The sequence below is a fragment of the Scleropages formosus genome, chromosome 22 (genome assembly GCF_900964775.1).
Source record: "Scleropages formosus chromosome 22, fSclFor1.1, whole genome shotgun sequence".
NCBI lineage: Eukaryota > Metazoa > Chordata > Actinopteri > Osteoglossiformes > Osteoglossidae > Scleropages > Scleropages formosus.
In genome coordinates this window covers 13261472-13278344 of record NC_041827.1, presented here as the reverse complement: position 1 = coordinate 13278344, position 16873 = coordinate 13261472, and the positions used below count along the sequence as shown (strand labels likewise).

At 45.8% G+C, this 16873-nt stretch overlaps 1 protein-coding gene across 2 annotated transcripts; it reads left to right on the top strand.

Annotated features, from left to right (window-relative positions):
• Positions 1-940: 940 nt before the first annotated feature.
• LOC108931403 (glycerol-3-phosphate dehydrogenase [NAD(+)], cytoplasmic) lies at positions 941-13965 on the top strand. 2 transcript variants are annotated; one of them, XM_018747166.2, is made up of 9 exons: positions 941-1071; positions 7134-7311; positions 8331-8471; positions 8961-9099; positions 11109-11221; positions 11304-11540; positions 11734-11840; positions 13236-13381; positions 13558-13965. In XM_018747166.2, the coding sequence occupies exons 1-8, from the start codon at positions 1028-1030 to the stop codon at positions 13330-13332; spliced, it is 1056 nt and encodes a 351-aa protein (XP_018602682.1). In that variant the 5' UTR covers positions 941-1027; the 3' UTR covers positions 13333-13381; positions 13558-13965. The 2 variants fall into 2 exon arrangements, with proteins under 2 accessions (XP_018602682.1, XP_018602674.1); XM_018747158.2 differs by having other exon boundaries at positions 13236-13965.
• The last annotated feature ends 2908 nt before the right edge of the window (positions 13966-16873 follow it).

The following is a 16873-nucleotide window of genomic DNA, read 5'->3' as shown; positions in this document are numbered from 1 at the left end:
TACTGTTGTGAAGACTAAAAGAAAATTGTTGCATTTCTAGGTAACATTTCAACTGAGCAGTTGATATGTTTGTTGAATTGATCACCCATCCGACCTTCTGTTCAGCTCTGTCATCTACATTTTTCGTGGGTGGCTTCAGACTTTTCCAGAAAGGATAATAAAAGTTTGCAGATATCCTTTACAATCAACTATCAAGAGGTCCCCTGTGAGCTCCGCACATTGTCGCATTGTACTACTGTCCGTTTCCCCAGTATTACTCTTCAGCGGTGTAAAACATGTCCCTGGTGGTGTGGTATTCAGTGTCTGCTAGCCGGGTTCTCTGTGCTCATTTTTACCGCCATAACCGTGACCAACTGTCCCGCCAAGCAAGTGTTACACGTAGCACGAGGGTGACACCAAACCTGTCCTGACTTTGCCGAGAATGTGCGACATGCCTACCTGAGGTGGCACCTCAGCTCCACAGCGCAGTCAAGACAGGCGACAGGGGCCTTTACCTCGTTTTACCCCATCATCCCCACATCTGCTCACCCGCACCACGTATTTTTACTAATAAAGGAAAGACCAGTTTCTTACCGCTCATTGGTGATACGTGTGTGTGTGTGTGTGGGTGGTGTAAAAACGGAGTTCTGCAGGTTTTCCTCGTTATCACTGTACTGTGAACAGAGTTCTATTTAGTGTTATGTTTATTTTTCAATTTAGCTGACGCTTTGCGATAGCCTGTTTCCTCTTGTTAGTGGTCTTCAAATGAAAATGCTACTTCGCTATTGCTAGCGTTATGTGCAACACACACCCACCTACCCACCCACAGCCGTGAAGCGCCATTCGAGCTGCTAGACTGTTTCCATTGGGCCGCGAACGCGCACCGGCTACGTCCACGCGCGCGGTGGCGAGGGGCGTCACACTGGTGTCGCGCTTACAGCCGCACGCGGGTATAAATAGGCGGCGGTCCGGTGCGCGTCTGTCACGCAGCTCGCAGCTCCCTCGAAAACGTACGGAGGCGCGGTGCGCTGGCGGAGGGCCGCTCGACATGGCAGCGCCGAAGCGGGTTTGTCTCGTGGGCTCCGGCAACTGGTGAGTCTCACTGAGGGACGGACTGACAGAGAGAGAGAGGGACGAGCCTCGGGATCCCGACGCCGTGTGTGTTGTGTGTGTTTATAACCCGTGTGTGCGCACAGCCCGCCCGCCCGCGCAGTGAGTCTTGTCGAACCCGATCCGAGGTGTCCTCGGAGTCGGTACTCCTCTCTCTCTGCTTTACATTCGGGGTTATTAGTTTTAGTGTCCGCAGCCTGAAAACAGGTGTGTGTGTGCTCTCTCTCTCTCTCTCTCTCTCTCTCTCTCTCATGCACATCATTCAGTGTCTTTCGTTTTCTTTCTCTGTTCGTGTTTTATTACGGCTCCCTGGCAGTGAGTGCACTGCAGCGTCCTCTCCTCCGTACACCGTTATTCTGTACTACACTCACTCAGTACCATACCCTGTTACACTACTGTACTGCCGTACACTTAATAATATTATACTCTACTGGGTGCCAATACACCAATAAATCTGTTGTACTCCACTGGAATATTCTGTAAAGCCGAGTACTTAACCATTTACATTAATTTAGCTGAGACGTTTCTCTAAAGCAACTTACTATGTTAAGGTTAGAGTTATCACAATCTTATTTACCCATTTATACAGCTGGGTAATTTTTTTTTTTTTTTTTTTTTTTTTTTTTTTTTTACTGGAGCAATTTAGGGTAAGGATCTTGCTCATGGGTAGCTGGAGGTGGGAATTGAACCTGTGACCTTTGGGTCCAAAGGCAGTAGCTGGAACCATTTACATTTCCATTTATTTATTTAGCTGATGCTTTTCTTCAAACCAACTTATAGTGTGAAGCTGATTACAGCACATTACTCATTTATACAGCTGGTATTCTTTGTGGGAAGGGTTTTAGGGTAACTAAATGTCGTATTGCAGCGGGACATGGGATTTGAACCTGTGGCTCTGTCTGTATTACTGTATTCCACTGTAATGTACTATGCTGTACTCCTGTAATCTTTTTACTGTACTGGGCACTCATACTCTGCCTTGTGGACAACTTTCCCATGAGGTTTTATTGTGAAGATTTCTGAAGTTCAACTGAGTGTTTACCATTTTTCAGTAGTATCTGTAAACACACACACACACACACACACACACACACACACACACACACACACACACACACACACACACACACACTTTCAGAACCGCTTGTCCCATACGGGGTCGCGGGGAACCGGAGCCAACCCGGTAACGCAGAGCGTAAGGCCGGAGGGGGAGGGGACACACCCAGGACACCCACAAGGCACCCCAAGCGGGACTTGAACCCCAGACCCACCGGAGAGCAGGACTGTGGTCCAACCCACTGCGCCACCTATCTGTAAACAAGTTAGTCCAAATAAATGCTGATGGTACTTAAGCCTATGCTACTAATTTTTATTATTATTATTATTATTACGATTACTGTTACTACTACTACTTTAGCTGATACTCCAAAGTGTGATATTTGAGCATTTTATAGTGGTTTATAGGGCCAGTATAAATAAATAGTGGTGTAATAGCCTCTGTCCCATCCCATGCTGCCTTTCAGTACCCCGGTACTGGTAATTTTTTTTTTTTTTTTTTTTTTTTTTTTTTAAAAACCCTGTGTCCTTTGTCTGTGGTAAGAGACCAGCAGGCAGTAAGTAGCCAGTATGGTCAGATGTTTGACCAACGTGTGCGCGTGCGCGCCCTGCAGGTCTGGCCAGCGTGACCTCACGTTTGTTTCAAACACATTTCTGAAGTCAACTGTAATTCTCTGCTTTCATCTCATCCTTTGCACAAGTCATTTTAACAAGGTCCGTTTTGCTTAAGCACTTATTGCAATGCAAGCATCAAAGGCTATTCTTCTTTATAATAATAATTATTTAATTAGTTTTCCATGAACACTTTTACGGGAACAACGCAGTTCAGTGAACTGAGAGCCACGATTTGTTCTAACATTTCATCACACATGACTCTCATGTTTCCCACATTTACATTTATTTTTTTAACAGATGCTTTTCTCAAAAGCGACTTCCAATGAACCTCTGTGTAGTGTTACCAACCCACACACCTTATTCACCAAGGAGACTTACACTGATAGATACACTACTTACACTGGGTCACTCATCCGTACATCAGTGGAACACACTCTCTCTGTCATTCACACACTATGGGGGAACCTGAACAGCATGTGTTTGGACTGTGGGAGGAAACCAGAGCACTCAGAGGAAATCCACACAGACACAGGGAGAACATGCAAGCTCCAATGCCTGGTCTTTGTAGTCACTTTGTTACGAAGCATCATGGATGTGTAGATAGGGACTTAAGTGTGGATGGATTTGGGCCAGCAGGTGGCGTAGTGGTTAGACCCCCCCCAGAGGTTATGCAGTCTGGTTTAAAAATTCTACTTCTGCTGGAGTGTAGTCTGATCAAGGCTGAATTACTCCACTAAGAATATCCGGCTGCACTTTACCCTGAACTGCAATATTCTGCTGTATAAATGGGTCAGTCATTTTAAGTAGCTTAGCTTACAAAGCTAACATTGTAAGTTGTCTTTGACAAAGGAGTCAGCTAAATAATTTGTCTTCCGTTCTCAGTTTAAGGCATTAAATTGGCAAAGCAGAGCGGTCGCCACGGCAACCGGCAACCACAGAGCATAAAAGTTGTAGCGGCCCAGTCGTACCCATATCGTGGTCACATGTATAGATGTGATTTCTGCCTTTTCATTACTGTCATTGCTTTGTTCATGCTAGGGGATTATTTTCTCTTTCTCTACCCATCAAAATTTAAATTTTTGCGAAAAATGAAGTCAGATTTGTAGAAGAAGTAACGGAAAAGAAATGTTTTAACTTCGCCCCTGTAGAGCGGATATTCGTGTGATTCAAAAAGGATGTTCAACAACCCCGCAGCTCAAGTTGTACAACGTTTTGCATTGTGTGTCTGTTACTTTTTCGCAGACGTTTCACTTTTTATAAAAATGTTTTCTGCTTCGCTGGCTTTTAAAACCTGTCTTTTTATGCTTCTGCCGTTTACTGTGCAGCTTGCAACAGCCCTTGATAGTAGTGATTCTAGTTGAAAATAGGCTTTATAATACCCTGAATACAAATGACTGGGTTTTTGGCAGGAAATTCTGGTGTGGTTTTCTCACCAAATTCCGATGAGACTTGCAGTAAGATACTGTAGCGCGCTGCGCTCCGGGCTCAGGTGGGGCGAAGAAGGACGCACGGATCGCGTTCGTTGGACCACCGGCACACAAGGAAATAATGCTCTCGGTCCAAGAAGCCCTTTTCCTCCAGGCCCTACACCTCAAGCCAGCCTTCCCAGCCTGCCTAACGTCCCCCCAGGCTTCCTCTTTTCCACTGGCAGACAGTTATAGTCACTCCCTTATATTCCCCGTAGGTCCCTCCGGTGGTTGAACACTTAATTCCATTTTTCCCACAATTCAGCTGTCTACATTAAACCCGTTTTCCTGCTCAAACTTCCTGGTAACGCAGGTCATTACATTGTCCCCTGTCCAAAAAAAACGAAACAAAAACAAAAACGCAGCACCCCCGCTGTTACATACCCCAGATATGTCCGTGTCCGGCGCTGTCTGAAATGCGCCTCCGCTCGGGTCCTGGATGCTCAGCCCTGGTTGTTGGGGCAGGGTGAGTCGAAGTGGCTGATCATCAGCTGAAGCAGTGCATGTCTTCAATGTGTTTCTTATCCCCCAGGCTGTGATTATGTCTTGGCGTTTGTAGTTTGGGTAGCTGTGAAGGCCCCTAAACCTGCCTGATTACAAAGAGCAATCCAAAGTCTGTTCGTAACTCAGCTAGTTTGTAAATCCTCTCGCTTATCGTTAAGATGCAATAAAAATGTTGAGTGTATATGTCCCACCATTTACATTTATTCACAAGTTTGGTTCCTCAGATAAAGCGAAATGTACTCTGCAACACACACGCACGCTGTCTGAAACCGCTTTTCCCAAGCAGGGTCGCAGCAAGCCGGAGCCTATCCCGGCAACACAAGGCTGGAGGGGGAGGGGACGCACCCAGGGTGGGACGCCAGTCCATCACAAGGCACCCCAAGCAGGACTCAAACCCCAGACCCGCCAGAGAGTGGGACCTGGCTAAAACCCGCTGCACCACCATGCCCCCCCCGAAACACATTTATTTCTTTATTAACCTCAAACGTTCATTGAAATTTAAAAATGTGTTACCTGCACAACCTCCTGTCCAAATCCAAGTGTTCAGCCTCAGCTGTCGTCATAATTTACACAATCAATAAAAGCATAATAATACAAACGCCAGACAGGAGCGGAAAACACTGGCAGTGAAATTAATTAAATAATTATCTCACTTTTTCCCAGTACGCTGTGCTGCCGGTGTCTGTGTGTGTATAAAAACGTCTGTAGTCTCGGAGGGTAAACGGGTGGCTTTGGCCCTGCAGTAAACGGAAATTTTAGAAAGCGGGTAGGTGAAGAAATAAATGATGATGAACGAGGAAGATGCGCGTTTGAAAAGTTGGAACTGAAACGTTCGTCACGAGAGGAGCCGTGCGTATTTTAACGCGCCCTTGTTCTTGCGCCGTTAAACACCGCGCGCAAAAATGAGTGTGCCATGGTACAAATGTACGGCGCAGCTGCGAGAGCGGGACCGACTTTCGCTCCGGGAGATATAAGGCCGTACCCAAAGTGAGCTGCAGCTTTGCCCTTTACGGAGACACCGGAGCTGCTCGGGACTGATATATGAAGCTGGGGGGGGGGTTGGGGGGGCTCGTGAATGATCTTTGCCATTTACAGTCACAGATTACCTATTAAGTGCGTTTCTTGGAGACCAGTGCAGAGCAGCAGTGTTGGCTGCACATTGAAGTACGTTCCCTCCCCCCCCCCCCATCTCCCACAAATGCATCTGTGACGCATCCTGCCACTGTAATGAATTTTTTTTTTTTTTTTTTTTTAAGTGAACTGAGAACATTGTAACTGTTTATTTATTAAGATGTTAAATTATTTGTCATTCTTAGTATGTGATATAAATCCACTGATGTGTTGCCAGTGGTTTTTTTTTTCTTCAACCCCCCCCCATTGTCATCAACTGCTTGTTCTGTGCAGAGATTCAGAGCCTATCCCAGAAGCATGGGGAGTGAGGCAGGGTACACCCCGATCAGAGTGCCTCTCTGTTACGGGGCACTCGTACGCACTTAGTGCGCACGCACGCACGCACACCACAGGCAGTTTATGGTCACCAGCTCACCTGAAACGCATCTTTGTGGGAAGAAGCCCGCGCCAACATCACATCTACCGAGCCGAATTCACACCCACATCTGACCTCGCCGGCAGGGAGCCATGCGTCACCAGCACTACCCACTGTGCCGCTGACAAATACAGTATTTATGGTGAATTCTTATCTTAAGGGGGGTGCGGTGGTGCAGTGGGTTGGACCGCAGTCCTGCTGTCCGGTGGGTCTGGGGTTCGAGTCCCGCTTGGGGTGCCTTGCGATAGACTGCCGTCCCGTCCTGGGTGTGTCCCCTCCCCCTCCGGCCCTACGCCCTGTGTTACCGGGTAGGCTCCGGTTCCCTGCGACCCTGTATGGGACAAGCGGTTCTGAAAATGTGTGTGTGTGTGTGTGTGTGTGTGTGTGTGTCTTATCTTAAGGTAGTTCTCTCTGTGAACTCAGGACCTGAAATACCAGTTGGGACACTGCTGTTTTTCATGCGTTATTTAGCATGGTGGTGGGGTGTGAAATAGAAATGAAAGCACAACAAAAAAAAAAAAAGGATATAATGAAAATGAGCAAGGGGGGGCGGTGGCACAGTGGGTTGGACCGGGTCCTGCTCTCCGGTGGGTCTGGGGTTTCGAGTCCTGCTTGGGGTGCCTTGTAATGGACTGGCGTCCCGTCCTGGGTGTGTCCCCTCCCCCTCCGGCCTTACGCCCTGAGTTGCCGGTTTAGGCTCCGGCTCCCTGCGACCCCGTATGGGACAAGTGGTTTCAGATGATGTGTGTGTGTGTGTGTGTGTGTGTGTGTGTGTGTGTGTGTGTGTGTGTGTGTGTGTGTGTGTGAGAAAATGAGCAAAGACGTTAACAAAGGACGCCGCTTGGTGCTCTCCGCAGGGGCTCTGCCATTGCCAAGATCATCGGTGCCAACGCGGCTAAGAACCCCAAGTTCGACAACACGGTGAACATGTGGGTGTTCGAGGAGTTGGTGAACGGGCGCAAGCTCACCGAGATCATCAACACCGAGCACGAGAACGTCAAGTACCTGCCCGGACACAAGCTGCCCCCCAACGTGGTAAGAGACTGATGACAGCTTGAGTACTAAGTGCGGGCGACGGCGCAGCGAGTCCAGCCACGTGTTTGGTGCAGGCCGTAGCTGATCAGTGCTGCTTTCTTACACTTTGCTGCTAACCTTGTCTGCGTAGAATATAGTATTTATCTGCGTGTTTAGTGGAATAAAAGGGTCATGTCATTACATAAACGCACAAGGGCAGCAGGCAGCATAACGGCTGGAGCTGCAACCTTTAGATGTGGAAGTCGCAGATTTGAACCCCGCTTCCTACTGTAGTAGCCTTCAGCAAGTCAATACACTGATTTACTCCATCAAGAACTGCCTGGCTGTAAAAATGGGTAAATAATTGTAGTCTGTTTGCCATAAGTAGCTTTGAAATACAAACATCAGCTAAATGAAAAGTGGAATATTTCTTAAAGGTGTCGCACATAGTCGGTAGCGTACCGGTTAGTCTTTGGGCTCGGCGGTCCCAGCTCCTGTTGAAGTACCCTTGGGTACTTACCATGAATTACTCCAGTGAAAAAAACGGTGCTATTTAAATAGTAAATCACTATAAGTAACTTAATATTGCGAGTTGATTTGGGCAAAGTGCAAAATGAATAAATGTAAATTATCTGTCCTGTTCACTGTTTACGATCAAACGTCCCATTTAGTGCCAGTAGCTGCAAAACAATTTGTTCACGCAACGGTGTTTTTCCGCTCTGTCCGCTGTCGCTTTGTAAGCCTGAGCTTTTTTTAGCCTGGGGGGTAAATATTTTAAACTGGCTTCAAATGGTGTTCATTTTACCAACGACACTATCTGATCTCGCTCTCGGTTTGTGATGCCGAGGAGCTTTTAATCGTACGGCAAGCCATTTGTGAATTAATATTCGCATCAAATCATACCTCGATCCATCCTCATAATGGCTTGTCATAACACGCTCGGTTTATGGTGTTTAACAAAAGTGTCTTTTGGCACTGCACGCATCCATTAATAAATGCTCTGCTAAAGGGAATTTTTTTTTTTTTTTTAAATCTCACAGGTGGCTGTTCCGGATCTCTTAGATGCTGTGAAGGGGGCGGACATTCTCGTCTTTGTGATTCCGCATCAGTTTGTTGGAAAAGTGTGTGACACCATCAAGGACACCATTAAGAAGGATGCTGTGGGTATGTCTCTTATCAAGGTGAGGGCTTCGTCCTGGGCAGCTTATGATGCTTCCTCACCCTACAAGAGGTCTTTAATAAAGAGTCTTTGTTTTCTTAGTCAAGTTAGAGTACTTTGGAGCATTCAACTTTGTTCTTTTAGTTGCCCGGTTTAGAACATGTATTAAGTGTAAGAATTAGGGACCGATTTTAGCATTTCTAAGTAATGTGGTTGACACCTTCATCTCTCATCACTTTTCTTGTCTCTTCTTTTGTCCCCGTTATAATACCTCTTTTTACCGGCACTCTTAGAATCACCAGACGCAAGCTGTAAAAACTGTGGAAATGAGCTGCATTAGGTAGTCTCACAATTATACTGTATGCTTGTTTCGGTGCACTTTATTGCCATCTATCGTTTTGGCAGGTGACAAGTTTGCTCCGCTACCAGCAGAAATAATAGAAAACGGATAAGTGGGGGAAATATGCCTTTTTTGAGCAAAGTCAATGAACTTGGTCTCTTGGTGTTGTAGGGTGTAGACGAGGGGCCGGATGGACTCAAATTGATCTCGGACGTCATTCGGGAGAAGCTAGGAATTCCCATGACCGTGCTCATGGGCGCCAACCTTGCCAATGAAGTCGCGGAAGAAAAATTCTGCGAAACCACGATTGGTAAGACAAGAGGACGAGCGTTTACGGTTCCGTGCTTTGCGGACGCTTTTGTCCAAGGCGACTCGCAAACGTTACGGTACCGAAAAGGATTAACCCATGTAAATGTACAGCGTTCTGATGTTTCCTTGCCTTGCTCAGGGGCGCTACAGCAGGAGGTGAGGTTTAAACCTGATCATAAGTACTTTCTATTAGAGCTGTGGAATATAATCGTTTATATGACGCATCGCAATACTGACGTTAACGATTCTGCATCGATGCATAAAACAAAAGAATCGATTTTTTAAAAAATGTAATTATATATCGTACTGTTTTTATTGTAAATAAAGTACTCTTATTAAATAGTAAGAAAAAAGTTGCGTATGTCCTTCGGAAGTAACGCACGTGCATCTCATGTATCGTAGATGGGAGACACGGCAGAGGGAGAGCAGCAGCCGGTGCTTAAACATGCACCTAGCTGCTTGAAGGCAGATATTTGGGCACATTTCAACAAGATGCATCGTGACACATCGAGAATCAGTTTATAATGGAATCGTTTCCCTCTGAATCGTAATCGAATCGCGAGCCAGGTGAAGATGCGCACCTCTACTTTCTATATTGGTGCAACATCAGTGCTTTAATCATGTTATTTAGAAGGAGCTCTGTGTTTGCAAACACACGTGCTGCTCGCATGAAAACACTCAGGCCAGTTGTAGAGTCACTTGAGAGCTTTGAAGGGGACACTTGTGCAACAGCCAGCCACTTAAACCCTTCCAGCGGAAGAGCAGCAATGGTCCACCGCGCTCACAACGTTTACATGTATCCGCTGCCTCTGTCGAAGGAAATTTACACTGTCATCTTTACTTTACCTAGGAAGTTGCATGTATTCACCTATTTCTGTAGCATTGTAATTTCTACTGTCGCAATTTACGATAAATACCTTGCTCGGGGCGACTGCGGTGGGAGCGGCTCTTCAGACAGGGGTCCCTTTATTGAAAGAGGACAACTTTTAAGCGGTATACCCAACGTGAGCTGAGCTCTGCTCGCAGTGTCAACTACTGGCCTTCAGAGGTGCTTCTCTCAAGCGCTGCAGGTAGAGTAGGTGATTGGGTTGTTGTCTTGCAATCCCAAAGTTCCAGGTTTGACTCCCACTCCTGTTCTGCCCTTGATCAAGGCTCTTACTCTGAAGCGATACGGTAAAATGCCCTGTGGTATACTGTACACAAATGGGTGAATTACTAAAAAGTTGAGTTCACAGCGCAACAAGAATTTTCCAGAGTTCGTAGTTGTGTTGATTTTTGCGTTGATTATGATTACAGTTTACTGATTACAAAAATACAGCTAGCTGTTTGAGAGTGTCAGTTTTAGTTTGGAACTTCACAGCCATGGAAGATTCTAGAAGGCATTAGAACATTCTAGAAAGCATTAGATCCCGAAAGGTACCGGAATATTCGGTGCTTGGAAGCCGGTGCGGAAATTCGCCAAAATTTGCTAATTTCAAGAATGTGGAGTATTTCTCTAAAAACAGACATATGGTACAAACTAATGCCAAAAGTATGCTTAATCTAACACAACTGAATGGAAAATGCAAAAAAAATTGACAATTTTTGTTATATTCCGGTATCTGATGCTGTTGGTTGCCTTGAAATAATGTGTAACATAAATAAAGATTAATGATAATCCTTAACAAACACGCTAGTTATACAACAATTTATGCAGTTGTAGCTAATAATTGATGATATCTGTGTAAATGGATTAACTGGCGCACTCAGCCTCAGTCACGTCACATAGTGCCGGTGTTGCGTAACAGGAAGTCGATTCAACTAGGTGTTGCTTTTTCGGTATTCGCTAAAGCCAGCTGTCCTGCATGTGACAATTAATAAGTATTAAGTTAATACATTGTTACTTTGTACCTTATGCAGTTTCCCCATTTCTTCATTTTGAAGTGACATTTAAAGCACCATGTAGGTTTTGCTCCTATGAGCACCGTTATCCCATTTTATAGCCTCGCGAGTGACCCTTTCCTCGTTCAGGGTGCAAGTACAAGGAGGTCGGCCCTCTGCTGAAAGAGCTGATGCAGACGACGAACTTCCGTGTGACGGTGGTGGAGGAGTCGGATGTCGTGGAGATCTGCGGAGCTTTGAAGGTGAAATGAGCTTCTGTCCGTAGAATCGGTTTCTGGGTGAACGTGGCCACGAAAGCTGTTTTTTGTTTTCCCTCTCGTCAAGAACATTGTGGCGGTGGGCGCAGGCTTCTGCGATGGCCTGGGCTTCGGGGACAACACCAAGGCGGCTGTGATCCGGCTGGGGTTGATGGAGATGATCGCTTTTGCGCGGATCTTCTGCACGAGCGGGTCCGTGTCCCCCGTTACCTTCCTGGAGAGCTGCGGCGTGGCCGACCTCATCACGACCTGCTACGGTGGCCGCAACCGAAGGATCGCCGAGGCCTTCGCCAGAACAGGGAAGGTGAGGTCGTAGAGCGAAGCCATCAGCACGTCAGTGGTTTTGGTGTTTTTTCAGTACCGAAAACTACCTCTTGCGGTCAGTGAATGTCGTGTTTCTATGCATTTTCCAGCGCGGTGCTGAAGGACGCCGTTTTGCTCATTTCCTTTGTCCCTGTGCCACGTTTTATCTGATGTTGATGTTCTCCTCTGTTTAGTCAATTGAAGAGCTGGAGAAAGAGATGCTGAATGGCCAGAAACTGCAAGGTCCAGCCACTGCTGCTGAAGTCAACCACATCCTTAAGCACAAAAATCTGGTGGAAAAGTAAGTCTTAGTGTCATCTAATGATTTTGCTGACAGATGCCTCCCTCGTTTGTTTGAATCGGTCAAAACACACACACACACACACACACACACAGAGGAAGTGTAGTTAGTGTCGTACCCAGCTGACCCAGCACCCACAAGACTCCAGCTATTTATAACAACGGTTAACAGTTTTAGACAGTATATACTGTATGTTCATTCTTAATTTTTTTTTCTGCTAAGAGATGCACCATCCAAAGTAACATTTACAATTTATAATTACCAATTTTAATAAAATGGATCATTTTAAGAAGTTTATTTTTTGTGCTGTGAAAGATTTCTCAGATAGTGGAGTTGAGCAGCTTAAATATTACGCCGTTTTTAGTGTTATTTAATTTAGCTAGTGCCTTCAAAGCACCTTACAATATTAGGCTGTTGCATTACCAAATATTTAGATGTATTTACCCATTTATATAGCTGTATAATTTTTGCTGGAGTATTTGAAGGTGAATTAATTCAATGTCGGCCATTACCCGGTTCATCTCGTAATTGTGCGGCGTTCGTCATCTTGTTCTCCACATTTACATTTATTCGTTTCCCAGACGCCTTTCTCCAAAGCGTCACGCAACTCGAAAAAACAAGCGCATTTCACCAACAGATGGAGATGGATGCAGACACGTGATTCTCGAAGTGCGGCGCAGTTTGTCTAAATCACCATTTAAAGCAGCGTACGTGACACGGGGAGCTGCATATACGGTTGATAGGAAGTAAAACGGGATTTGTGGCAAGTGATGTACGGTAAATTTATGGAGTAGCTCGGAGATCCGAACAAACGCAGACATGAGCTGAAAACACCATGGAACCGTGTTCTCTCTGAGAGCGTTTTACTGCCAGCTGGCTGTCGAAACACAGGTTGCTTTTGCTCCACAACAAACGCACGCATTGGCTGAAGCCGCTCGTCACGAGCGGGGTCGCGGTGAACCGGAGCCTAACCCGGCAACACCGGGTGCAAGGCCGGAGGGGGAGGGGACGCACCCAGGACGGGACGCCAGTCCATCGCAAGGCGCCCCAAGCGGGACTTGAACCCCAGACCCACCAGAGGGCAGGACTCGGCCAAACCCGCTGCGCCACCTGCCCACAGCAAACAAATATCCCAAAACATAACAGTGAAGAAAATTCAATTATTCAAGAAATAAACTAAGTGGAAAATGCTTCTGACATTAAAAATTCATAACATAAATGTCCGTGGGAGGAGAAGCCAGTGATATCACTGGTGGTATCACTCCTCCTGACAGCACCTCGCCGTTCTGGCAAGCGTTTCGTCCTTAATATTCGGTCCGATTTTGTCACTTTTTCGCAGAACCCTGATGATAATGTCATTTTTCCCCGCCGCCCCGTTCTCGTGTCTCCCCGCAGGTTCCCCTTGTTCAACGCCGTGCACCAGATCTGCCATCAGGGACACCCGGTGAAAGAGTTCATCACCTGTTTGCAGAACCACCCAGAGCACATGTAACTGACCTGCCAAGACCGTAGGCAGACTGTGGGGGTGGGGGGGGAACATGGTAGGTGTGCTGGAAGGTGCTTTTTGGGAGACAGTTTGCACTCTTCGTTCGCTTTTCACCCATTTCTGTGTTTTTACACTTAAATATAGGAGGGGGTGAACAAATGCATCACCGCTGACGTACTGCTGTGTCCTCCCGCTGACGTAAAATGTGTTCTATCGATTGGAAACCTGCAGGCATGTTGACAGCGACAGGTAACCAGATCTCCCGAGAAGCACTTCTGCCGTTGCGCTAAAACACGGCGCAGAGGGTCAACACCTCCCTCGTCTTCAGCACTGCTGACTGTGACAGTGACTGGTTAAGAAGAGGAGTGCGTGGGTACCTTTTTAAGGAGATTTTATGCGTTGCCTTATTTATTTTAAATCTGGCGAGTCTGTACGCTGGAAGTGCCTTACGAACCTTATGCCGTACCGAGCTGCGCTTGCTCTTCCGTGCTCTGCACGTTGCCAAATAATGTGTGTGTAGCGCTTGTCGGCGCCCTGCTGGTGGCTTACGCTCTCCTCCTCGCGTCTGTCTCTCAAGCGTGTGTGTGGACGTTGTATGTAAAACTGCCGGTTTTGAAATAAACGTGCCAGGTCTGTGCACTTTGTCTTCTTTCAGATTGACTTGCCGTTTAACTCGGTATTTAATACAAACATCCTGACCTTGTGTGTGTGTGTTTAACGGGAACGTACGGCACTGAAATGCTTTCTACTGTTCATCCTGAGAAGTTCCTTCCTCGCTGCTTCACTTCACTGTAACATGATCGTAATTGGACAGCCTTTCCTTCTGCTGCTCTATACTTCCTACCGTTTTTCAGTCTCGCCGATAACTTTGCGTTCACGGGACACGGACGGAGGCCTAGTGCGCTTCCGGCTCTAAAGGTGAACTGTTTTTTTAGCTTCTTTCTTAAAAAATGAGAAGGGCTGAATTTCCTGAAAGGGGGGGAAAAAAGCAATCCAGTACATTTTGAAAACATTCCTCTTGAGCCATCTTCCCCACGGGTTGATAGCGAAAAAGCTCTGTAAGCTACAGCCTCGAGGTGTGACACGGCAAGGGGGAAATTCCTCTTCTCTTTCCCCTTTCTGGTAATATTACAGCATTATGTGAGGTTCCATGAAAACTCCATCCTTGGAGTAAACTTTTGTTAGAGATTTTCCCATTGATGGTGCGGTTGAGTACCTTCTTTCGCCTGACTTTGAGTCTAGTGCTGCTGCCACAGTGTTGCAATGTACTCGTAATGGAATGTAATGATGCCGGTTGGCCGGTGTTCAGAGGCGCTTCGCAGTCCCTGTAGTTTTGCTCACCGAATCTGTTCTTTTCAAAGTCGACCGTCATTTTCGCTTTCACCGCCAACGACGATCCTCTGAGCCTTATGTGCAATACCCAGGTATACAGGTACTGTAATACCCTTTTCATACGGAGCCTTGACTGAAATGTGTGACCTCGGCTTAGCACGTACGGCTAATTAAAAATCTGAAACCCGGACATGTGGCCGAGGGTACTTTGTATTCTCATCTGCGTCTGGTTGCCTCTTTTGCCCTTTCTTGAATATCGCTCTTCTCCGGAACAGTCGCATCTTGTTCAGCGCAGAGAGTTTGGGATCACTCCTCAGAATGTTGTATGCGCCGTGGCGTTTCAAATGAATTAAGTAATAAAAAAAATGGAAAACAAACGAGTAATAAGTGTAGAACTTAAGCAAAAATCAAATTGCATCAGATTTACATATTTTGATCTACTTAAAGCCGCTGAACGAACAGTATTACGTCTATTTTATGTCCATCAATTTTATCTGGAATAAAAACTGAAATGCTACTAATTTTTATACGTTTTTCAATAATTGTATTTTGTCTTAGGTGTTTGTTCTGCTGATGGTTTTTAAGACAACAATGTTGGGATTTTATTGTATAAATGCTGCTTATAATTATTTTACACATGTGTACAACAGGGAAATCTTACTATATGAATGAATGGTAAATGCTTTGATCAAGATTAGTACAGCAGGTGCAAATGTCAATGCATCGAGCGTAGTTTTTGTCCCCCTTTTTGAGACTTTAACAAAACGGTGATTTAGTATTGCCCTTTGGAAACTGCCCATCGGCAATTTCATCATGCCTAGAGAGACTCCTCAAATTGATTACTGATTTCCTTTGATATTTTATGATGAAAATCCATTGCTGCTCATTACTCTGCATTAAAACAGCTGACATCATTGGAATAGTTTTTGGGTCAACTGGCCATCAGACGTCTAATAATAACCTCGTGTATCGGGCAAAGGTGGAGCTATAATTACATGAGCCGGGAAGGGACTGTAGGAGTGCGGGCGGTTCAGGCCTAGGGAAGGGAAGACTCCTTACGTGTAGTCATTACGTAACACGCGATGCTCATTTTGGCCTCTCCCTTTAGGCTTCTGCAAGGTATCCCTTGTTTAAGAACTGTCTGATGAAGAAATGCGTTGAAAATTAATTTAAACAAAGAGAAACAATATTTTGAAAGTTCTGAAGCTTGCACGAATGACCGAGGATTGTGTGTATGTGCATCTGCAAAATCCCAATCTTTGGTTTGTACGGGTGTCGTCTTTCTGTAACGATACAATCTGCCGCCATCTAGTGTTGGAAGTGATGAACTGCTACTTTGGGACAGGAATGTTGCACGCGCCCACACAAGACAATTTGTTTCAAGTTTCAAGTTTCCTGTCATAGGTACCAGTACCGTGTACGAGTATCATGAAGTTCTTCTTGCTCAGAGTTAAAGATGGGAGTTTCGGTCCGCTTTATTTCACCTTGGAATTACTGCAAAATCCATGACAATTGTTTAACATAACTTATCACTTATAGGAGAGACTGCATTTCGTAGTATTTAGTGTTCTGCTAAATAAGTAATATTTAGAGTTTTCATTCATTCATTCACAGGTTGCTTGCCCAAACAGCGATAACAGACACTCACACATGTTAATGAGTTGTATTCTGAATCTGTCTGCACTGCTTAAATATTTGTTTTCCAAAAAATACAACTCTTAACTTTGCATTTCAACATTCCTGCGTCAAGGGTTGCCTAGAATCGTAAGATATTTAAATGTCCAAGCAGTTGTCTAGTAACTTCACTTCCTGCACTGCAATTTAAAATGCTGCTACTTACATTTTAATTTTCCTTTCTAAAACTACAGTAATATATATACACACACAAACTTTCTGAACCGCTTGTCCCATAAGGGGTCGCAGGGAGCCGGAGCCTAACCCGGCAACTCAGGGCGTAAGGCCGGAGGGGGAGGGGACACACCCAGGACGGGACGCCAGTCTGTCGCAAGGCACCCCAAGCGGGACTCGAACCCCAGACCCACCGGAGAGCAGGACCTGGGCCAACCCACTGCACCCCCCACTACAGTAATATAGATACTTAGAACTACTTTCATAACCACTTAACTGCATTCAAACCTGTAGTCTATCCTCAGAATCACAACAGGCATCAGGAGTTGGACATCCTTGAAGGGATGCCAGTCCACACATAAACAGT

Bases quoted from the DNA above. Each gene is read 5' to 3' on its own strand.
- LOC108931403 (XM_018747166.2), top strand. From the start codon at position 1,028: ATGGCAGCGCCGAAGCGGGTTTGTCTCGTGGGCTCCGGCAACTG. The intron at 8,472-8,960 runs GTGAGGGCTTCG...TTGGTGTTGTAG, and splicing joins TGGGTATGTCTCTTATCAAG to GGTGTAGACGAGGGGCCGGA. The intron at 11,841-13,235 runs GTAAGTCTTAGT...GTCTCCCCGCAG, and splicing joins CACAAAAATCTGGTGGAAAA to GTTCCCCTTGTTCAACGCCG.